This window comes from Somniosus microcephalus, chromosome 10 (genome assembly GCF_052327205.1).
Source record: "Somniosus microcephalus isolate GS21.2 chromosome 10, FLI_Smic_1.0, whole genome shotgun sequence".
Classification (NCBI taxonomy): Eukaryota; Metazoa; Chordata; class Chondrichthyes; order Squaliformes; family Somniosidae; genus Somniosus; species Somniosus microcephalus.
In genome coordinates, this window is record NC_140996.1 from 135,848,710 (window position 1) to 135,873,071 (window position 24,362).

General features: G+C 44.2%; 1 protein-coding gene across 10 annotated transcripts in view; it reads left to right on the forward strand.

The window, feature by feature from the left end:
• dlg2 (discs, large homolog 2 (Drosophila)) overlaps window positions 1-24,362 on the forward strand; it is a 1,642,261-nt gene that overhangs the window by 800,282 nt on the left and 817,617 nt on the right. For all 10 annotated transcript variants that reach the window (XR_015079731.1, XM_085998865.1, XM_085998867.1 and 7 more), the window contains one exon: window positions 2,196-2,249. Coding sequence is in view for 9 of the 10 variants with exons in the window: in XM_085998865.1 (XP_085854991.1) it covers window positions 2,196-2,249 (54 nt within the window). In the remaining variant the exon portion in view is untranslated. The remainder of the gene's footprint in view (window positions 1-2,195; window positions 2,250-24,362) is intronic.

Below are 24,362 nucleotides of genomic sequence, written 5' to 3' on the forward strand. Positions count from 1 at the left end.
CCTTAATTGGCCTGCTGAGCCCGCAGGGTGGGCTCAATAAGGTCAATCAAGTCTAAATTGCGTGGGTTGGCTGGAACTCGATGGAGGCGTGACTACAACCTTGAAAGTTTTAGTCCCGCCTCCTACCCGACTCCTCAATGAAAACCCAGCCCGTGGAAACTGTTGGCAATTTTATTGCTGGCATAGACACACTTGAGCAAGATTTTTGCATCTAGTAGGTTGCTTTAGTGATGGCATTTCTGTGGAGTGCTTCATGTATAATGATGCCGCTCCATAATAAATGGCTATGGAAGGGTAAATTTCAAACAACCAAAGAACCGCACTGGATTTGCGCAACTATGAAAATCACTGAAAAATTGCAATCTTATTGTAGTAAATATGAGCTTTGTATGGAACCAATAGGTTTCTCCACCTCTCGAATTGTGTTCAGACTCATGGGCCGCGATTTTGCTGGTGCTCAGAGTGTGAGTTCGGAGGCGGGTCCACTGCCAAAATCAAAATGATTGACAGCGGGTTGGGGACCCACTCCGAACCCGCCTCCATGTAAATTTCCAAAGTGTCGAGTCTGTGATTTCAGAACAGACCCGACACCAAGCGGCTGGGGAGGCATTTAAGATAGTAAAAATGCTTGTTAAACACTTGTTAACTACTATTTTGCCAGCCTATTTCTATTTTCCCACTCTTTTAACGGGGTTCACATCATTCGGAGACATCACCCCACACCAGCACCATAAAGCCCCTCTGCAATGCCCACGCCATTCCTTTCACACTCATCACAATTGGGGAGGGGGAGTTATGTCTTACCATTCACTGGAACTCACTAAGACATTTCAAAAGGTGAGCACAGATCTGTCCAATAAGGTAAAGTTTTGAAAATATAGATTTCAATGTTTGCCAGCACATTAACAGAAACTTCACATGAACATTGGCTAATCCACCCAGGTGCCAACCCTTGTGTGTTAATTTGTATGCATGCAGTAGATTGAGGGCGAGTGTGAGGGGTGGCTAGTGAGATGGGGAAGTGAAAATGTAGATAGAGAGGGATGGGTGGAGATGCAAGGTAAGTTGGTGTGAGTAAAGATGTGCAGGGGTAGGGGAGGTAAAGCAGAGTGATGTGGGTGTGATGAGTGGCACAGCAGGATGAGATTGAGTGTGGCTTGGCAGTAAGGTTTCATGATCTGCTCAGATCATTGAAAGGTTTGCGCCACTGCAGCCTGGTCCTCCTGACGTCATCTCTGCTTATGCCCTCCTGTGCAATGTGCAACCAGGCTGCGTTGATCTCCTGGGTAGGTCTCTTCCGCCTATGGGAAGGGAAGAGAACCTCCCTGCATGCTGTGACTCCCTCCATAAGCTATGGAGGGAGTCATGGGAGAGCCTGGGTGCAGCCATGCACCTTTGTGCAGTGCTTGTCAGTGTTTGCAGGACCTCAATGCTGTAGAATACTGACAGCAGAACTGTTAAGATCAATTTGGACACGGCCCCTTTAAGGAAACCGGCTGATGACGTATGATCAAATGACATCATCAGCCCCACTTCCTATTAATTGGCCGGGAACCTCGCAGGGCGGGCTTAACAAGCCCAATCAATGAAAAATTGCTTGGAGAGTGCGGGCTGCAGTGGGCAGCGGGCTGGGACTGCGACACCGACCCCGGTCACTCTGGACCCACCTCGGTTGGCAAAATCGCAGCCATGGTCACCAAATATTATAGAGTGTGGCTCCTTGAGAATGCTCATAAGTCTGTAACATTTTCACTTATCCAAAAAGTAGTGCAACAAGTGATTAAAATTCCTACTAAATGCTCAGTGAAATATGATCAAGTTATTGCATAAATATCTGAAAACAATTTACTATAAATATGGGAAGCTGGAGATAAAATATTTCTGTTAAACAGCCATGGATCTGATTATTCAAATGGTGCAATTTAAGTGGTATTTAATCTTGATATATGCATTAGCCATGCATTAATAGGGTTCTAACTTATAATACTGAGCATAATACTTTTTATTAAGTAACTTCACTTTCATTACTACTGGTCTCATTTTTATATAGTTTTAATATTTTAAGTATTAAATACAGCCAATCAGTTTGATTTACAGCAATATACTAATTTAGGCAATAGACAATATGGCTGATTTGTAGTCAGGAACTAGCAATTCTTGCAAATAAGTTTGACTATATTTTTGTTTACACACAGGCGAGCCCTGCCCCCATTATTGTAAATACAGACGCACTGGAGACTGTCCCCTATGTAAGTATGGCTCTTCAGGTATTGCACAGATGAGATGTATCAATTGTATTTAATGAAGTATAATGTTATATTTTCCACGACTATTTTTTACAATGGCTTATGATATTGGTATTTTTTATTTTTAAAATGACAGCATTGCTGGGGGGACAGGGACAAAATCATTTCCATCTTTACACCTCTGTCTTTTTAGGCACAATTTATCATTGTAATATACATGGAAAATAGGGTGTATACAAAAACTGAAATCTTGGATTGGGATATATTGGGATTGCAAGCCTATGCAAATGAGCAAAGGTTCACTTTGAGACCCTGGAGTTCCCCCATTTCTCTCTTCCCAAACCCCACAAACTCCAAGTTAACTTGAAGTCCCAATATCTTTGGTAGTGATGAAGATGTATTGTTACAAGCACTCTTATCTGGAATTTTGAATCAATTTTATCTGAGGTGTATTGATGATGAGAAAGCTAAAAATGTCTGGATATAACTAAAAATGAGCAGATTCAACATTATTTGCTCTCTAGGTTCACTTCTCTGAAAAGGTAAATACCCTTTTACAACAACTACTACTTGTATTTATATAACACCTTTTAACTTATGAAAGTATCCCCAAGACCAGCCAGGGTCGGATCTATGCAGCAGCAGGGGGAGAGGTTAGATAAGGTGCAGTTGAAGAGGTAAGTTTAAAAAAAGGCTTTTGTAGATGGAAAGAGGTGGAGCAAAGTGGAGGGGTTTATAAAGTGTGTTTCAGAGTGTGGAGGTGGGCAAGGTTGCTGATGGTTCCACTTCTGATAATGGTGCAGTGGGAGGGAGAGTGAAAAGAGCAGAGGATACGGGCAGAGATGTAGAGCTTGAAGAGCTTGCAAAGAAAGGGTAGGACAAGGTCATGGACGGTTATGTGGATGAGGAGGAGGAATTTTGATTTCATTTCATTGGATGATGAATTGAATAGAGACTGATAATGACAATGATGATAGAAACAGGTGTAGGCCATTCAGCCAATTGAGCCTGCTCCATTACTTGTGTTCACCATGGCAGCTCTACCTTTTTAATTCTAATTCCAATTAATTAATCTCAATAGATGAGCAGGATTTAATGTTGATGGTGATGAGGGTAGCGAAGAGATGGAAGAGTTTGGGGCTATTTAGAACCATGCAAAGTGTGTGTTAGATAAGTGAAGTCTGGAGGTGACGAAGGAGGGTTTCATCTCAGGTGGGACGAGGTTAAACAGAGACTGGTTATATTTCAGAGGTAGAATTAGGTAGTCTTAGTGATGAAATGGAGGTAGAGTTTGACATTGTGCTCAGGGTGAAGCAGGGCACTGAGATTGAGCACCTTTGATTTCAGTTTAAGTAGTCAGGAAGGGGTGGCATTATGTGCTAGTTTATTTTACCTGATATGTGCTTGCTTGGATTGCTGTTCTCTATGTAACATCTGAGAAATCATTTTAGTGGAAAATATTGTGCGATTACATTGTGGCTGAAACAATGGCCCAGAAATTCGGGTCGGGGGCTTCCCGCGGGTGCAAGCCCCCGACCTGCACTTACCTTGCGCGCCGGCCGTTGAGCTGTGGGCCCACGTGGGATTCCGATCCGGGACCTCCTCCAACTGCCGGCGTGCAGTGCTTGTGTATCCCAGCGGCACAGTTAGTTCAAAGCGTCCCCTGGGATCACGTGGGCCATGGAGAGCCAATGGTAGCAGGGAATGCTTCATTCATAAATTTGACAGGAATAGCTGTCAAACCTATAAATACTATAAGCCCCAAAACATAACTAAAACTTCAAGTAAATTTTTTTTTAATCACATTTTTAAAATAACTATAAATTACATGAAATAACTATTTTAAACAATCATTTAAATTTTTGAAAAAATTAATTACATTTTCTAACGGGGCTAAAAATAAACTTACCTTTCTTTAAAGTATTTAAAAATAATAAACCTGTGGAAAAAATGTTTTAATTTTAAATAATTCGCCACTTACCTTGTTAAAAGCAGGCCTTGCACCTGCTTTTTAAAAGTGTAACTGCTGGAGACTTACCCTCCCGGAGAAACCTGCAAAAAAAAGTACGTTCGATACGCACGCGCTGCCTCTCCGGCACACGCGTTCCACCTGTCAACCCCTTCTTTCAAGGGAATGGAAGTTCCGGTTTCCCGCGCATGCGCAGTGCATGCACGAAACCGGCACTTTCATTGGGCCTACGCGTGAGTACCCAGTGCGTACTCACGCGTGGGGACCCGAATTTCTGGGCCAATATGAGGATGCAAAACAAAAACATGTAAATATCACCAGTTCAGCACATTGAAGAACAAGTATAAAGAAAAAAGACTTATACAGCACTATTCTCGACTTCAGGATGTCCCAAAGCGCTTTGTAGCCAATTAAGTACTTTTGAAGTGTGATCATTGTTGTAATGTAGGAAACGTGACAGCAAGGCGCACAGCAAGATTCCAGACACAGCAATGAGATAATGACCAGTTAATCTGCTGTAGTGATGTTGGTTGAGGGATAAATATTGGCCTAGTTTTAAAAAGGAAGTAGGACATGTAGTCATTTGACTATTCCACGACTACAGCTGTAATTTTCCAGCATTTTTTTTCTTTATAGTGAATGGTAGCATCAGTGTTAGTGCTGGATTTCCTCATAGAGTTTTTCTTAACTTTATTCATGTATATGTCCCACTCACCCATAAAATAACCCCTCCCTGAAGAACACAGCGACTCCTCCTGTCAGGAACATACATTGATAGGCAGTGTCTCACCTCCTGACTCCCCAAAGCCTTTCCACCATCTACAAGGCACCAGTAAGGAGTGTGATGGAATACTCTCCACTTGCCTGGATGAGTGTAGCTCCAACGACACTCAAGAAGCTCGACACCATCCAAGACAAAGCAGCCCGCTTGATTGGCACCCCATCCACCACCTTAAACATTCACTCCCTCCACCACCGGCGTACCGTGGCTGCAGTGTGTACCATCTACAAGATGCACTGCAGCAACTTGCCAAACCCGCAAACTCTACCACCTAGAAGGACAAGGGCAGTAGGCGCATGGGAACACCACCACCTCCAAGTTCCCCTCCAAGTCACACACCATCCTGACTTGGAAGTTTATCATCGCTGGGTCAAAATCCTGGAACTCCCTACCTAACAGCACTGCGGGAGTACCTTCACCACACGGACTGCAGAGGTTCAAGAAGGCAGCTCACCACCACCTTCTCAAGGGCAACTAGGGATGGGCAATAAATGCTGGCCTTGCCAGCGACACCCACATCCCATGAATGAATATACAAAAAAGGCACCTTTCCACATGTTGCTGGTGTTAAGAGGTGCACCAATCTAGGAGGAGCTGTGATGTGGGAAACATAGAATTTGTTCTCCTGTTCCTGTTAAGTTAGTGTCTATGTCCAATCATGTAGAGAGAGAGAGAGAAAGAGTAAAAGAGCAGCCTGCACCTAATTCCTCGCTACCTCTGTGACATCCCAGCCAGCTTGTGTGGCTTAGGAAGTTACAGTAGCCATTAATTAACCAATGGCAAGCATCATGTATGCAACACTGTGGACTAACTAAGTGAAAAGTCAGAGCCCAGTACTCTTTTGCATACCAGGAATTCAGCCAAGTAAATGATCCGGTAGTGAGTCAGGGTCCGCAAATTGTCAACAGATCTCACCTTGTTGGTGAAATGCATCTTCCAAAATTACCATTAGGGAATCTGTCATTCATCAGACACCTCTAATTCAGTACTTATGCTCACCAATTTCCATATTTCAAAATTGATAAAAGTATGCATGCCCTGCCTATTGTATTTGTTATTTTTAATTTGCCTCAGATTTCAGTAGCTATATTCATAATGCGATGATTGTAGCAGTATTGATGAAGCAATGTTTTATACCACTGGACACTCTATAACATTACTCGTGGGCTGAAGAGGAGGTTAGATTGTGTGCTGCACGGGAACAGGTGCAGCATTCCCTTTAAGTAGGACAAATCCAACCCGGCCAATTATCGCCCCATCATTTTACTCTCAATCATCAACAAAGTGATGGAAGGTGTCATCGACAGTGCTATGAAGCGGCACTTACTCACCAATAACATGTTCACTGATGCCTAGTTTGAGTTCCGGCAAGACCACTCGGCTCCCGACCTCATTACAGCCTTGGTCCAAACATGGACAAAGGAGCTGAATTCCAGAGGTGAGGTGTGAGTGACTGCCCTTGACATCAAGGCAGCATTTGACCGAGTGTGGCATCAAGGAGCCCTAGTAAAACTGAAGTCAATGGGAATCGGATGGTAAACTCTCCACTGGCTGGAGTCACACCTAGCACAAAGGAAGATGGTTGTGGAGGTTGAAGGTCAATCATCACAGCCCCAGGACATCGCTGCAGGAGTTCCTCAGGGCAGTGTCCTAGGCCCAACCATCTTCAGCTGCTTCATCAATGACCTTCCCTCCAACATAAGGTTAGAAATGGGGATGTTACCTGATGACTGCACAGTGTTCAGCGCCATTCGCAACTCCACAGATAATGAAGCAGTCCATGCCCGCATGCAACAAGACCTGGACAATGTTCAGGCTTGGGCTGATAAGTGGCAGGTAACATTTGCGCCACACAAGTGCCAGGCAATGACTATCACCAACAAACGAGAGTCTAACCACCTCCCCTTGACATTCAATGGCATTACCATTGCCGAATCCCCCACTATCAACATCCTGGGGGTCACCGTTAACCAGAAACTTAACTGGACAAGCCACATAAATACTGTGGCAACAAGAGCAGGTCAGAGGCTAGGCATTCTGCGGCGAGTGTCTCACCTCCTGACTCCCCAAAGCCTTTCCACCATCTACAAGGCACAAGCAAGGAGTGTGAGGGAATACTCTCCACTTGCCTGGATGAGTGCAGCTCCAACAACACTCAAGAAGCTCGACACCATCCAGGCAAAGCAACCCGCTTGATTGGCACCCCGTCCACCACCTTAAACATTAACTCCCTCCACCACCGGCATACCGTGGCTGCTGTGCGTACCATCTACAAGATGCACTGTAGCAACTCGCTGAGGCTTCTTCGGCAGCATCTCTCAAACCCGCAACCTCTTCCACCTAGAAGTACAAGGGCAGCAGGCGCATGGGAACACCACCACCTCCAAGTTCCCCTCCAAGTCACAAACCATCCTCCTGACATAGAAGTATATCGCCGATCCTTCATCGTCGCTGGGTCAAAATCCTGGAACTCCCTACCTAACAGCACTGTGGGAGTACCTTCACCACATGGACTGCAGCAGTTCAAGAATGCGGCTCACCACCACCTTCTCAAGGGCAACTAGGGATGCGCAATAAATGTTGGCAGTGCCAGCGACGCCCTGATCCCGTAAACTAATTTTTAAAAAGCTGCGCGACCACACAGCTGTCTCGAGGTCCCACGCAGCCGGTGAGCTGGCTTCACAATGCAAAAACATGCGCATGTGCGGAAGTTTGAATGGGCCACACAGCTTGTTAAAGGGGCCATGCGGCCCCCCAAAAAATTAGGAGGTACAGAGCGCAATTTAAAGGAAACCTATTGTCAAAGCTTTCCTCTGATTCTAGATCAGAGTACAATGTTGCATGTATTTTCAAGAAATGTTTTTAGCTGCCATGTGATTGGGCATTTTTTTTTGTTGCTGAAATGTTTTGATTATTTCTGGCAGAATATGATTGGGGAGAAGATCAATTTAGGGAGAGAAGTGATTGACGAATAACAGAAGAATAACAGAACTATGAACAAGAAAAATTAACAATTAGAAAGAAACAAACAAGAATACTTAATGAGGAATGAGAAAATTCACCAGCTACTGTTCAAACTGTAGTTGACAGTTTCAAAGATTATGATGAAGACCAACTTGATTTACATAACAGGAACAAGATATTTTATTCTAAAGATATCTAGAGTGCATTTTTTGCTTCATTAAAATAAAGGATGTTAGTAATGGAAGTGAAATTTTGGATACTCCGAGTCACTGCTGGTCATTCCTGGGTTAGGTATAATATGGTTTGATGCAGAGTAAAGCTGTCTGTACTCTGTCCTAACAATGTGACTCAGACCTGCCCTCAGAGGAGCATCCACTACTGCACCAACATGACATTTTTCATTTTCTGAATGAGGTAGCGAAATAGTGGTATATTGGGGCAATTTTAGGTTGTGGGTTAATTCCCACTATGAACTAGGTTAAGAGTGATCAGTGACACAGCACCCCATCAAGACATCAATGCCATCAGCAAAGGAGAGGAAGAAGAAACATTGGAGAAAAACGGAGGGAAAAAAAGGCCTTCATCCCATAAATCTGCGTTGGATTTGAAACCGGTTATTGGAGATGTAAACCTAAACTGAGGGTTTTACAGAAGGTCTTAAATGATGATAGGGAGGTGCATAGTGGATTAGGTTTAGGGAGAAAATTTCAGAGTGTAGGGCTTACATGGATGAAAGCATGACTGGTAATGGTGGGGCAAAGGGAGGGGAGATGCACATGAGGTGGAGTCAGAGTAATTGAGAGTTTGGGGATGTTGTAGGGCTGGAGGAGGTTGCAGAGATACTGGAGGGGTGAGCTAATGGATGGATTTAAACATAAGGATGAGAATTATAAATTTGAGGCCTTGTGTGACCAGAACTCTATATAGGTCAGTGATGACAGAGATTATGAACAAGTGGAAGTTGGTGTGAGATAGAATACGGGCAGCAAAGTTTTGGATGAGCTGAAGTTTGCAGAAGGTGGAAGATGGGAAGCTGGCTAGGAAAATTAGGGTTATCGAGTCTAGAGATGACAATAGCATGAATGAGGTTTCAGAGGCATATGGGCTGAGGTAGGGGCAGATGCGGACAAAGTTATTGAGCTGGTAGTCGGTAGCTTTTGTGATGGAGAGCTTATGGAGTTGCAACAACAACGTGTATTTATATAGCACCTTTAACATAGTAAAACATCCCAAGGCGCTTCACAGGAGTGTTAAAGACAAAAATTTGGCACTCAGCCACATAAGAAGAAATTAGGGCAGATGACGAAAAGCTTGGTCGAAGAGGTAGGTTTTAAAGAGCGTCTTAAAGGAGGAAAGAGAGGTAGAGAGGCGGAGAGATTTAGGGAGGGAGGTCCAGAGCTTAGGGCCGAGGCAGCTGAAGGCGCGGCCACCAATGGTTGAGCAATTATAGTTAGGGATGCTCAAGAAGGCAGAATTTGAGGAACGCAGATATCTCAGGGGGTTGTGGAACTGAAGGAGATTACAGAGATAGGGAGGGAAAAGGCCATGGAGGGTTTTGAAAACAAGGATGAGAATTTTGAAATCAAGGCATTGCTTAACCGGGAGCCAATGTAGGTCAGCGAGCACAGGGGTGATGGGTGAACGGGACTTGGTGCGAGTTAGGACACGGGCAGCTGAGTTTTGGATGACCTGAAGTTTACAAAGGGTAGAATGTGGGAGGCCAGCCAGGAGTGCATTGGAATAGTCAAGTCTAGAGGTAACAAAGGCATGGATGAGGGTCTCAGCAGCAGATGAGCTGAGGCAGGAGCAGAGACAGGCAATGTTACAGAGGTGGAAATAGGCGGTCTTAGTTATACCGTGGATATGTGATCGGAAGCTTATTTCAGGGTCAAATATGACACCAAGATTGCAAACAGCGTGGTTGATCCTCAGGCAGATGCTAGGGAAAGGGATGGAGTCAGTGGCTAGGGAATGGAATTTGTGGCGGGGACCGAAGACAATGGCCTAGATATTCCGATCCCTACGGGTGGGTACGCACTATGTACCCACCCATAGGGACATCGGAAATGCCGGTTTCAGGCATGCACAGCGCATGTGCTGAAAACCGGCATTTCTGATCTGTCAAGAATGGTCTTGACAGATCCTCCGGCTGTACTGGAGAAGGGCTTCTTCAGGCGGATAGTTCCGCTTTTTGGAGATCCTCCGCCCGCAGAAAACCCTTACACTTTTACCAGGCGTAAGAATTGTAAGGCGTAAGGCTTTACCAGGATAAGAGTTGAAAAAAGTAAAAAAAAACAGATTTATCTATTAAAAATACTTTAAAAAAAGGTAAGTTTATTTTTAGCCCCATAAAATACTTTAATTATTTTTTTCAAAAAATTAAATTTTTGTTTAAAATACTTAATTTATTGCAATTTCAAGTCATTTTAAAAATGTGATTTTTGAAAAAACGTATTTAAAGTTTTACTATGTTTTTTCATTGATCTCTAGTCATATATTTGACAGGTCTTCCTGTCAAATGTATGAAGGGAGATTCCCTTCTGTGATTGGCTCCCCATGGCCCACATGATCCTAGGGATGCTGCGAACTACATGCGCCCCTGGGATACGTGGGCCCTGCGCACTTCAAGTTTGGTGAGGCCCAGGAGCGGAAGCGTGTGCGTCCCGGGAGCCCTCAGGTAAGGGCGCAGATTTTTCTAGATCGCAGGCATCCACCCGCGGGAGGCCTGCGATCGGAAAATACGGGCCAATGGCTTCAATCTTCCCAATATTTAGTTAGAGAAAATTTCTGCTCATCCAGTACTGGACAATTTAGAGACCATGGAGGGGCCGAGAGAAGTGGTGGTGAGGTAGAGCTGGGTGTCATCAGCGTACATGTGGAAACTGACACTGTGTTTTCGGATGATGCTGCCAAGGGGCAGGGTATAGATGAGAAATAGGAGGGAGTCAAGGATAGATCCTTGGGGGACCCCAGAGGTAATGATGCGGGAACGAGAAGAGAAACCGTTGCAGATGATTTTCTGGCTACGATTAGATAGGTAAGAATGGAACCAGGCGAGTGCAGTCCCACCCAGCTGGACAATGGTGGAGAGGCATTGAAGGAGGATGGAGTGGTCAACCGTGTCAAAGGCTGCAGACAGGTCAAGAAGGACGAGGAGGGATAGTTTACCTTTGTCACAGTCACAAAGGATGTCATTTGTGATTTTGATTAGAGCTGTTTCAGTACTGTGGCAAGGGCGGAAACTAGATTAGAGAGATTCAAACATGGTGTTCTGGGAGAGAATGGCATGAATTTGGGAGGCGCCAACACATTCAAGGTCTTTGGAGAGGAAAGGGAGGTTAGGGATCGGGCGGTAGTTTGCAAGGACATAGGGGTTAAGGGTTGTTTTTTTGAGGAGAGGTGTGATGACGGCAGATTTGAAGGAGAGTGGGACAGTGCCTGAGGAGAGAGAACCGTTAACAATGTCAGCTAACATGGGAGCCAGAAAAGGAATTTGGTTTGTCAGCAGTTTAGTGGGAATAGGGTCGAGGGAGCAGGAAGTGGGTCTCATGAACAAGATGAGCATGGAGAGGTCAAGAGGGGATATCGGAGAGAAACTGGAGAAAGATGTGAGTTCAGGGCTAGGGCAAGGGGGAACCTTAGAGGAAGTTTGGCCCGGTAGGCTAGGGGAAGGAAGGGAACTGGCAGAGGCAGCTGATCGGGTGGTCTCTATCTTAGAGACAAAGAAGTCCATGAGCTCCTCGCACTTGTTGTTGGAGGTGGGTGTGGAGGAGACAGTGGAGAGGGGTTTAAGAAACGGTTAGCAGTAGAGAATCGAAGCTGGGGGTTATCTTTGCATTCCAGAATTATCCTAGTGAGCAGTTTTGGCAGACAAAAGTAGGACTCGTTAATGCTTTACGTTGCAAACTTAGCTTGGGGTCAAATACGATGCTGATTTTGTCTGCTTTAGCCTGAGACAGTAGCCAGGGAGGGGATGGAGTCTGTGACGAGGGTACAGAGTCTGTGCTAAGGGACAAAGTTGATTGCTTTGGTCTTCTCAATGTTTAGCTCTTTACAACTCATCCAAGACTGGATGTTGGACAAGTAGTCTGATGGCAGAGAAGCAATGGAGGTTTAAGAGGTGGTGGAGAGGTGGAGCTGATGTTGTCCGTGTAGTTTTCTCCAGCTAAGCATTAGAAAGACCAAGGGGGAAAATTGGGTCGCGCCCCCTGTGGGGCGCTAACTTTGCCGGGGCGCTACTTTTAGCGCCCTGAAAAAGTTAGTACCCCCGCGCCCGAAATTCACCGGTAGCGTCTCAAGAGGAAGGCAAGGTGCTACTGGAAGCGCCTTGCCTCCCTCTTGGGGCGCCGCAAGTGAATATCACGGCGCTACGTGCCGCGGTACTGCAGGCCTTCCTCTCCTTATTAAAGGGGAGGGGCCTAGCACAGCGCGACCGGGGGCCCAGCTGGGCCAGCAGGGGTTGGAGTGCCGGCAAAAGAGCTCGGCACTCAAGAGAAGTGCCGGGCTCACGGAGCGCAGCCGGCACTCCGCGGGGGGGGCTGCTCAGAAGGCCGGGGACGGCAAATCGGGCAGGTGCTGGCAGGCGGCCAGCAACAAAAATGGCCCCCAGCACTTTCCCTTTAATTTGTGCCGATCCGGCCGCAAGTAGGCCCCCCTGACCCCATCGGACATAGCATCCGGCGGTAAGTCAGGGGGTGCTACCGAAGATCGTGGCCAGGACGCGAGCGGGGCACTTTCAGCATACTCAGCTTGAAGGAGTACTCTGGCTGAGAAAAATGTATCGCGTTCATTTGGGTTACATTTGAAAGTGCAACATTTCCATCATTTAATGGGGGCTGTACTGGCACTGGACTTCACCCCCCAGCATCACCGTCGGAGGCAGCAGAGGCAGAGAGAAAGATGTGGCCAGAGGGAGGAGGGCTGACAGGGCTCTCAACAGGAGGCCTTACCCTCCCAGGGTATTCCGGCAGCATTTCTCCTACATCAATCTCACTGAGGAACAGTGTCTTAGAAGGCTCCGCTTCACCACGGACGTGGTCACAGAGCTCTGCCACCTCCTGCAACCAGACCTCGAGCCTCACAACAGGAGCACCATGTCTCTCTCAATGGCAATCAAAGTCACCGCCGCCCTCAATTTCTACATCAGCGGATCCTTCCAGTGTGCAACAGAGGACATATCTAACATATCGCAGTTCACCGTCCATTGCTGCATCCATGAGGTCACAGATGTTCTCTACAGAAGGAGCAGGGACTACATTTCCTTCCTCATGACCAGAGAGAAGCAGCGCGAGCATGGCTTTGCCATGATAGCGGGCTTCCCCATGGTGCAGGGCGTCATTGACTGCACCCAGTGCTGGATGACAGGCAGCGACAAATGCAATGGCAGAATGGCAGTGGCGGGATCAGGAATGCTGTCATCCTGAGAGAGGACAGCAGCTTCCTGCTTCACTGACCCACTGCCACTCCCCCGGGGCAGTACCTCAGCATCCCTACCAATCCATTGGTGCACAGATTGGTGGGCTGCTGCGACACCGTGAGATCCCCGGTGGACTGTGGTGGACCCAGTGATGATGGCAGCAGTCAGAGCTTGGGTGGCATCAAGCTGAGACTGCATGAGAGCAGTCTGAGACTCGATGCCACCAACCATTGCCTGCATTACAGCACTAAGACGATGCGTCGCTTCCACCTGTGCTGCAATGGAAGGTGCCACATTGCCCATGACATGCGTCATGAGGTCTGGATCCGCATGGTCTGTCTGGGAGTCCACCATCTGCAGTGTGGAAATGATGGGCTTAATGGTGTGCACAGAGCCCTGTGCAATGCTGAAGGCGGACTCCTTCATGCTCCTTACCATTGCCGACAGGCTCTCGGGCACCCTTGCCTTTGCACCTATCATCTCGGCGTGCATGGCCATCACCCTTCTTGTAAACACTTCCCCATCGAGGTCCTCATCTGAGTCCTGTGCAGCAGAATTCGCACGCGAACTCGCCCTCTGGGGAGCTGGCTCCCGAGCTACCCTTTCCCCCTGGCCTTGCTGCAGCATGCTCATCCCCTGTGTATCACCCAGTGCAGACCCCTCTACTAAACTTGCCTCTAAAGATCACATAGTGCCCGTATCTGAGGTGGTGCCTGCGGGTGAGAGATGCAGTGACGCGGTGCTTTGCTCCTCCTCCTCTTCTCCTTCCTCACTCTCAGTGGGAGGCTCAGGGACAGGCTGGTCATCTAGTTGCTGATTCTCTGAAAGCATAAAGGCACAAGACTCACGTTAAGGTGAGGGAAATGGAGCAGGACGGGAGCAAGGTATGCAGACAATATCAGGAGCTGGAAAGTGGGAAAGGCTTGTGGTGTGAGGGGGAAGTAGGATGAGAGAAGGAGAGGGGATGAACATACCGTTGTTGCCCCCAAGGGGGTCGACGTTGCCGACGGCCACGCTGCCCACCACCTGCTGCCGAATGAGTCGCAGCACTCGCTCCTCCAGGTCTGAGAGCTGCTGGAACTGCACATCACCCCCGCCTGTTCTCTGCTGCTCCCTCCTATTGTGAGCCATCTTGGCCTGCAAGAGAAATGAATGTGTATGAGTCAGAGTCCAGCTATGTATTTGGGAGATATGCCTGCCTTAGTTAAATAGCTGTGATTGTAGGCAAGGCATGAGATGTGGATGTGAGTTTGAGCAGATGCAGGTGAGTGGTGGGGCTGTGGTGGTTTGTGCAGTGTGCACAGACCGAGGTTCAGATGCTAGTATGTAGGATCTGTTGAAGAATATACTCACCTTGACCACCCGAGTGAGGTCGTTGAATTACTTCCGGCACTGTGTCAGGCTGCGTACGACCACACTACTGGCCGAGAACTCCTGGGCCACTTCCCTCCACATTGTCCTGAATACCTGGGGCAATGGCCTCCTTCCAGTGTCCGGGAACAGCACTAGCCTCCTTCGCTCCACTCCTGCGACCAATGCCTCCAATGCCTCGTCCGTGAAACGACGAGCTCTCTCCCTGAGAGTGGGATCAGCCATCACGATCAGGGAATTGAGTTGTTTGCAGGTCGCCTTCACAGCCAGCAATGCTGATAATGAGGACCTGCACAATGATGCAACCTCCCCTTTAAGAGCTGGAAGGGGCCAGTGTGAAGGATCATTCCCGATTGCATCGCACCTGAAATTCACCATCGCGCTGCTGGTAGCGCCCCTGGAGCGCCCTGCTTAGGTCGTTAGTGCTTGATTTAGCGCCCCAGCTCTTTCCAGGAGCGCTAACAGCCAATTTAGGGAAACCTCAGACACATTAGCGCCTGGTGCTAAATTTTCACAATTTCAGAATTTAGCACCCTAAATGGGAAAATACTGAATTTTTCCCCCTAAAGAACTTCTGCAGTATAAGTGTATAACATGCTTCCTTGTGCATGTGTCTACTAATTGGAAGGTCCTTAAGCCTCAGATAATCTTAAAGCCTGTAGTATGTAAAGAGGAATAGATAATAGGAGAGGTGCTGAGACTAACTGGCTATTTTTAAAAAGTAATTCTTTTAATATATCTTGAAGTTCAGACATGCGTGTTCCTTTTATGGACCTCTTAAAATGAATGTGTGTGTGTTTTTAAAAAATCGGGCATCTGTTTGCACGTCCTATCTGTGCCACATGACTTGCTGTTATGTTTTTCACATTTATTTGCCTGGAATTTGTGGTTGCAATGATGCCGAAACTGCCAGCGTTCACCGTCATTACTCTGTAAAACTGACAACTTCTGGCGTCCACACATGCGCAGTTAAACACGGAAATCCAGAAGTTATTTTGAACATTGAAAATTTCACTTACTGAGGGGAAAAAAATGGAGATCATAAATTTTTGGATGAAAAATTTTCAGAAAGCAATTTGGGCAATTGGGGAAAGCCACCTGGTGGCTAGATTGTGCAATTACAATATAATGATATAACGGTGAATGTGTCATTTAATGACTTCGTTAAAGTTTTCACTTGAAGACCAACACCTCTCCCAAAAGCCTAACCTTGGATTTGATATTTTTCCCCACAGAACTGCAATGGCTGTGAACTGAATTATACAGTCTTAGCATGTGCAATCCACCTACTTTTCAAGCATGAATCAGTTTTATTCAGTCAGCTGCACTGTTGATATTTTTTGTTTAGTTGCCTATATTCAAATAGTGTTGAAAAGTGAAGAAACATTTCAAAAGCTTTATTAAGGTAATACTTTTATTGAGTGTTTTTAAGCAGAAAGATTGTGTGTTAGAGTGAGCTAAAATTAAAGTATCTGTTGTAGCTTTTGTTGCAGCTTTTGTTTTGAGTTCTAAAAACTTCAGAAAATGTATTAAGCGTGCATGAGAGAGGGAGAGACGGGATGAGCGAGAGAAAAAAATGTTCTTGTTAATATTGGTTAAAAATTTTTTAAATGGCAGTTGAAAAGATGATTGCAAATTATTTATAGCTATAAGATAGAGACTCTAATTTCTAATACTTGTGAGATGGGGAAGGAGAGCGGGAGAGAGGGAGATGGTGTCTTCCCTCATTCTAATTTAATTTATTTTTAAAATGGTTGAATTTGAAAGCAAACTCTTTGAGGGAAACAGATAAGGGAGCAGAGAGGATAAGTGGGCCTCTAGACTCATCATCTGCCTTTGTGGAAAGCGAGTAAGTAGTGAGTGGATGGAGGGTTAAGGATGAGGTGAATGACAGCAGAGCAAGGTGAGGGAGGATACAGGAATGCGTGGATAGCTAAAGGAGAAGGGGTAGGTTTAGTTTGGGAGTGAGAGTATGCTATGACAGAGAGGAGGTAGTGGGAGGTGAATGGGTAGAAGGGATAAGGAATGCAGTGGGAGTGAGCGGGTGGGGAGAAACACAAGTGATTGAAGGAAAGATGGAAAGGAAACCATTGTGGGCCACATTTTCCTCACAATCCTCACCCAAAATGCAACTTGTAGCTGGTGCCTTTCCCCACTGCATCATGCCATACTACCCAGTACGTCCCATCTGAAAGGAAAGAAGAAAAAGACAGAGAAAAGTATGAGGACAGAAAGGGAAGCAAGAAGAAGAGTTAGCGAGAGAAAGAGAAATAGAAGAAAAAGATAGAGACAGAAGCAGAAGAGGACAGACAGAGAGAAACAGCAACATGAAGACAGTAGAGACAGGTAACAGAGACCATATTCTCCAGCTTACCCGGTGCAATGCTATAATAGATTGAATAGTAGGTCTAGTATTTCCTCCTTGGACGCAACCTGGAAGTTGCACCTACAATTACGCTTGAAGCTGTGCCCATTTTAGCGATGTCAAGTTACACTCGCATTAAAATACACGCGAGCTTACAATGGGTGTAAATGGGCATAAATCAACGTAAACAATCGGACCCAAGGAAAGATTGAATCCACACCAGTATATTTCTTCTTTGAGTCTCAAAATTAAAAGTAAATGCAAGTAGTTCTTGCTGGTTATAATGCTGTTTTCATGCGGTTCTTTTCTTACTAATTTTCAAATAAAATCTGTACAAACACTTAGGCAGTGGTGATATTTGGGAGTATTTCAAGAATTTTTAGCATTAAGTATATCATTATGACATACTTATGATACATGTTACAATACAATGTACACAATTTGTTTCTTCTTCAATTCTTTTCTTTTCCCCTGCTTCATTTACATATATCATTTGCCATTTCGCTACTAATTGGGCCAGTCAGATGGCTTGTTTTGATGCCAATGTATAAATGCCTACTGGGAGGCTAATATGAGCAGTCCAGGTTGAATCATACTTTTTCTGTCTTGTATTTCCATAATTGGAGAATTATGGGCACAAACTCATGACCTACCACACTATGCTACAATGTATTCATGCACCAGAATGCATTGCCACTACCCTGTCCGAGATATCATTTGTATCCTTGTAGATAAATATGTACTGCAAAATAAGGAAACAACTTGCTAAACCACGGATGCCAATTCTTCTCTTTTAATAAGTCTTTCTTGTTAAGTTTTGGATGACAACCAGCTATTTATTAAAAGTTCTTCAAAGTAAAATTTAAATATTTGAATCCTTTGAAAAAATAACATTCTGCGCCTGTTTAAGGTTCAACTGTTATTTCAATAAATTGAGCGTGACTTATTCACAGCTGCTCAAGCCTAGTACTTAAATCCACTGGGGTTCTGCATATTTACATCCACCACATCCTTTCACCCTGGGTTCCATTTCTAATTGAAATAATTATATCTGGCTGCTATTCAGAAATGTAAATGTCTTTTTTCTTTAAATTGTATTATTTAGTATCTGCTGTGTATTACTGTTGAAAATTAGATCAACTGTTAAAAACAAAAGTGCAACAGCACTGAGGCATTCAATCAGCCATTTTCCATTGTAATGAAGGTAGAATTAACCAACCTTATATGCACTCCTCACATTGGAAAGGAATCAACAGTAGTAATGCAGAACTAGTGCAACAGAATTATTTTTACTGGAAGCATATTTTTTTTCAAAATTGGTGAATAAAATTTAAATGTTTGCTTATACAAGATTATTTTAAACCATCAAATGTAATTAGATTTTTAAAAACATTAACGCGCTATCATGTATTTATTGTAATAAGTAGATTATTAGCCTAGATGAGATTTTACAGTATAGTTGCTGTTGCTGAGTGACCTCAGTTTCAATTCATTCTGAAAGGAGCTTTTACAATGATAGGTGAGAACCTACAGTATCTCCATCTTACTTGGCCCTGCTAATCAGCCAAGAGTTGTTGAATTTAATTCTGTTTCATGAGCATGAAAGTTTTTTTCTTTTTTGCACAGATTGCAAGCTTGGAAACAGTAGGGAAACAGGTTAGACAGAACCTTGTGTTCTAGCTTTCAGGCAATTGGGGCCAAAATATAGGTCACTTTCTCACAGGGCTTTCAGGAACTGTTAGCAACCATCAAGCCTGACAGATTCTGAGCCCAGTAGAATGACAATGACTGGAGTTAACCTGCTGAGTGTGTGAATTTTTAGCACAGCATCAAATCCCAGGCATCTGGCCTGTCCCCTTACAGCTCCACACAAGTGGCGAGTAGGAGGCAAGACCAGGCTGCCTAGTCAAAAAGTCAAGAAGTGCAGCCTGCAACATGTCCTTCCCAAGACCAAGCTGTCATGAGAGGAGGGTCACCACAGTCTAATGAACCATTTGTACCACTAGAGCAGCCAACCACCTGTCGTGATACTGTCACCAAGGAGAAGCAGAAGAATAAACAAAAGAAAAGCCCATTTTGACACCAAGGGGGAGCACAACTCTTGATGGCAGTGCATTTGTGAGGACAGCATGAGAAGGACAAGCTCACACATGAAAAATGGTGCCAGTGGAACCATATCTCATCAAGTGGTCAATAGCTTTAGGAGAAACATCTCATTGAAACATACAACATTCTTACAGTGCTTGACAGGGTAGATGCAGGGAGAATGTTTCCCCTGGCTGAGGAGTCAAGAAACAGGGGTCACAGTCTCAGAATAAGGGGTCAGCCATTTAGGACTGAGATGAAGAGAAATTTTTTCACTCAGAGGGTGGTGAATCTTTGGAATTCTCTACCCCAGAGGGTTGTGGAGGCTCAGTTATTGAGTATATTCAAGACAGAGATCGATAGATTTTTGAATATTAAGGGAATCAAGGGATATGGGTATAGTGCAGGAAAGTGGAGATGAGGTAGAAGATCAGCCATGATCTTATTGAATGGCGGCGCAGTCTCGAAGGGCCAAATGGCCTACTCCTGCTCCTATTTCTTATGTTCTTTTGTAGAATAGGAGGGAACAAGATAAAATTGATGGAAAAAGAAAAGGGGGAAATTGTGCCAAATTTATTATATATGGTTCCAGAGAACATTCAAAGCAAAACATTTTTATGTTGTAACAGTCACATTGCCATTAGCTCCCCCTCTGCCCACAATTATTTCCCTTTACTCCTTTCTCTACATGCATTATAGTGTAAACATTTTTTCTGGAGAATGCTCAAAGTGGTGATTCTATAGAGTCTGGCAGCCCTGCCCAGCTATCCTTTCTTCATATGTATGTCTAGAAAAGTAAGTCTTGACTAATGTTATTTTAGTCATAGAAATTATTTAAATTTTAGTTTTAGTGTGTTTTCTGGACTTTCAGTCTTATTTATGGTCTTTGGAAGAAATTTAGTTATTTTAGTTCAATCTTTTGCTTCTATATTTTAGTCATATTTTTGTTTTAGTTTTCGAAAAATATTTTAGTCATTAATTTATTTTTTGTTTTCATATTTTTGTTCTATTCTTTACATGATTTTTTTTTCAAAATTTCAGTTTCAAAATGCCATAATTGTTTGTTTCCTTCTTACAGAACTCACAAGGTCACAAGAGAGGTTGACAAATAATATATGGCTGTTTGAATGACAATTTAGGTTGCATTTAAAGAAAGAAAGACTTGCATTTAAATAGCGCCTTTCACAACCACAAGACATCCCAAAGTGCTTTACAGCCAATGAAGTACTTTTTGAAGTGTAGTCACTGTTGTAATGTAGGAAACGCGGCAGCCAATTTGCATACAGCAAGTTCCCACAAACAGCAGTGATAATGACCAGATAATCTGTTTTTTTGTTATGTTGATTGAGGGATAATTATTGGCCAGGACACCAGGAATAACTCTCCTGCTCTTCTTCAAAATAGTGCCATGGGATCTTTTACGCCCACCTGAGAGAGTAGACAGGGCCTCGGTTTAACATCCGAAAGACGGCACCTCCGACAGTGCAGCGTCAGCCTAGATTTTTGTGCTCAAGTCTCTGGCGTGGGACTTGAACCCACAACCTTCTGATTCGGAGGCGAGAGTACTACCCACTTTAAAAAAAAAATGATACTTTATTGAACATTAAGAACATTTACAACATCGTGATCGTTACATTGTATGATACAAATCAATTCCACCGCTCTGCACAGCCATTCCTCCATCACATTTTAACATCAAAACCTGAAGTTTAATTTGTCACCTGTAACATATATTAATTGATTGTACTTTAAAAATTGGTTGTAAAATACTATCCTTAAATTCCTTTCTGTATAAAACAACCACAGAGCCTTATAATGATCCTTCAACTTATATTTAAAATACTCTTTTAGATTGATTCTCCTCCCCTTAAAAAACAGTGCCTTTCTTCTTTGCACAATCACGAATCGAGCCAAACTGAACATTAAATTAATTGCCGCTCCGCTAGACTCGGGCAGACTCTCCTGCAATCCCCATCTCAAAATTGAGTCCCACGGGATTCCCATTCTCGCTCTTCGGTCCCCACCCAGCAAAAAAACTCCACACAACTGTCGAACATAGTACTTAAAATCATTTGACTGCAGACATAACACCAGTAAATGGAACAGAGTCTCATCCCGTGTCCCACACACTGGGCAAGTTGCCGCCTCCACTCGTCCAATCTTGCACAAGACCGTCATGGTAAAAATCCGGTTATAAGCCAATTTGAAATCCAGTTCAATCCATTCAGGACATTTAAAACTCGCCCACACTCCCTTCCAAATCCTGTTGAAGTCCAGCTGTGGGTATATACTCTGCCAAAACTCCTGACCAGCAGGTGTCTTGAATCTCCATTCTCTAAATACCTCATAGAAATCTCGGGTATTACAGTTGTTAAATTGGACTAACTCTCCCCCTTTCTCCAGTACAAAGCTTGGAAAAGCAGGACGCATTTTACTTCCTTTGGAGATTTCCGCATTTATTTCTCCCATCCAATCCTGTGGCATTGCCCTCACAATCTTCTCATACATGATACCTATTGCTTTTTCCTCTACCTCCTGATCCTCCTCCCACACCATGTCCCTCACTATCGCTTCCAGCAACCAACCTGGAATTACCTCGTATAATACATCTTTCACAGATATAATCCTAGCTTTTATAAAAGCTTGATTAAATAAAACCTCTCCTTCAATGTTGACCCACCTGGTCAAAAATAAGGGCTGTTCTAGAAATTCCTCAGCCCCCTTGGGCATAAACTGCACACTTTTTAAAAATTGGGCCCTTGAAGTCTCTACAACCCCCTTATAAAACCTCGGGAGAAGTTTAATCGATTTCAAAAACATATTATTGTATTCCATATACAATATCCCCTGCCCTCCTATCCCACTTCGTTTTAAAAAATGCTCAAAACAACTCTTCCAAAAACTTGCATTTGACTTCTGAAGGAATCTCTTCACCCATTTGATTCTAAAGGATTTTTTCTTCAAATCAATATCTGGGAAATTGAGTCCTCCCTGATTTCTCCGTCCAATGATGGTATTGTAAGTCACCAAGGCTGGTTTCCCTTCCCATGAAAACCTCACACAAGCCTCTCGAATGGACTTTTCCGCCCACTCGGGAATATCCTCCACCGTCAATAAGTACCATAGCTTAGATAGCAGGAGAGCAGACACCACTGTCGCTCTTCCTTGCACTTTCAACCACCTTCTTTCCCATCTTCCCAAAATCTTCTTAATTTTCATAACCTTTGGTTCCCAATTTAATCGATCCACTTCATCCCTGTCTTTCTTGCACCCCTTTTGCACCCGCAGAACTTCCAAAACCTCCACCACCTTAAAGGGACACTCCCCCAACCCTTCCTCCCTACCCCTCCCAGCAACCAGGCATTGGGACTTACTATAATTCACTCTGGCTCCTGAAGCTCTACAATATTCCTCCACTACATCCATAGCTTTCCTCACTGACTCCCCATTTCTCAATGTTAAGGTGGTGTCATCTGCATATTGGTGTATCACCGACACCAGCCCAGAACTGGGGACCACAATCCCCACTACACCTTGTTTCTTTCACATCATGTAACCTAATGGTTCTGCAACCAATGTGTACAACAATGGAGACAGGGGACAACCCTGTCTCACTGATCTCTGTACCGGAAAATACTTGGATAAAAAACCATTACATTTAACACAACTAAATATGTTTGAATAAAAAATCCTTATCCACTGAATGAAATTTTCCCTGAAACCAAATGCTTCCAAAGCCTTCAATAAAAACTCATGAGAGACCCTATCAAAGGCTTTCTCTTGATCTATCTTTAATACATAAGCCTCCCTCCCACTCTCTTCCATGAGTTCTATTGCATCTCAAATCGAGGCCACAGAGTCTGCGATGTCCCGGCCTATGACCCCATAGGACTGAGAGGGCAAGACTATCTGCGGTAACACCTCCTTCAAACGATTTGCCATAACCCTCGCCAAAATCTTATAATCCACATTTAATAATGTGATAGGCCTCCAATTCTTCAGATCCCGTCTATCCCCTTTATTTTTATAAGCCAAGCTTATAATACCTCTCCTCATAGATGGGGCCAGGCTTCCCTCAATTTTAATTTCCTTAAAAACTCCTAAGAGCAATGGACTTAAAATCTCGAAAAATTCTTTATAAAATTCTGCACTTAGTCCATCGGACCCTGGGCTCTTCCTCCCCCTTCATTCCACTTATTGCTACTTTTATTTCCGCTAATCCTACTTCTTTGCCAGACATGCTTCTCTCATCCTCCTTTAAACCTTCTTCAATAAAAGCAGTAACCTTCTCCATCGCCAAATTGGAAATGTCTTCTTTTGCATATAACTCTTGATAAAAGCTGCTAGCCGCCTCTAAAATCTCCCCACTTTCATGAATAATCTTCTCCCCGACCTTCAACTCTTCAATTAACGATAATCTCTGTCACAGCTTCTCTTGCTCTAGAAAATATCTAGTGCATCTTTCGCCCTCCAATGTATCTCTAGCCTTTGCACAGAGAATGGCCCCCTTGCATTTTTCAGCTTGCAATAATTCCCACTCTTCCTTTAGCACCCGGAACTTAGTTTCCGCTCCCTTATCCCCTCCGTCAACCGCTTTACAGACATCTGTAAACCTTCTGTTTATATTCTCTTCTCGACGCCGGTGAGCTGCTGCCCTCTTTTTCCCATAACGTACCGAAAACACTTTTACCTCATATTTGAAATTGTCCCACCAAACTCTTCTTTCTTTCAAGAACAAAGGTTCCTTCCGCGCATTCTTTATTATATTTATAATCCCTTCTTTATAAGCAATTTCTTTCAGGTATTGATTGTTTAAAATCCACACCCCTGAACCAATCTTAACTCTGCTGTTCCTAATTCTCAGAACCAATGCTGAGTGATCACTAAAAAATACTTTTTTATAATAAATCTCTATCACCTCAGAACTTACCCCTTCCCACATTAACACAAAATCTATTCGGCTCTGTTTTAAAACATCACCTACCCAACCTGATCTGGAGAACTCCCTTTTCATGGGTTCGGGTCCCTCCATAAGTCTCTCAAATTTAAAGTTGCCATCATTTTTACAACCATCCCTCTGGAGTTATCATCCTTAAAGGTTATCTGGGCTGAAATATCCATCCGAGATAAAAATACATTGAAATCCCCCACTATACAAGGATTTT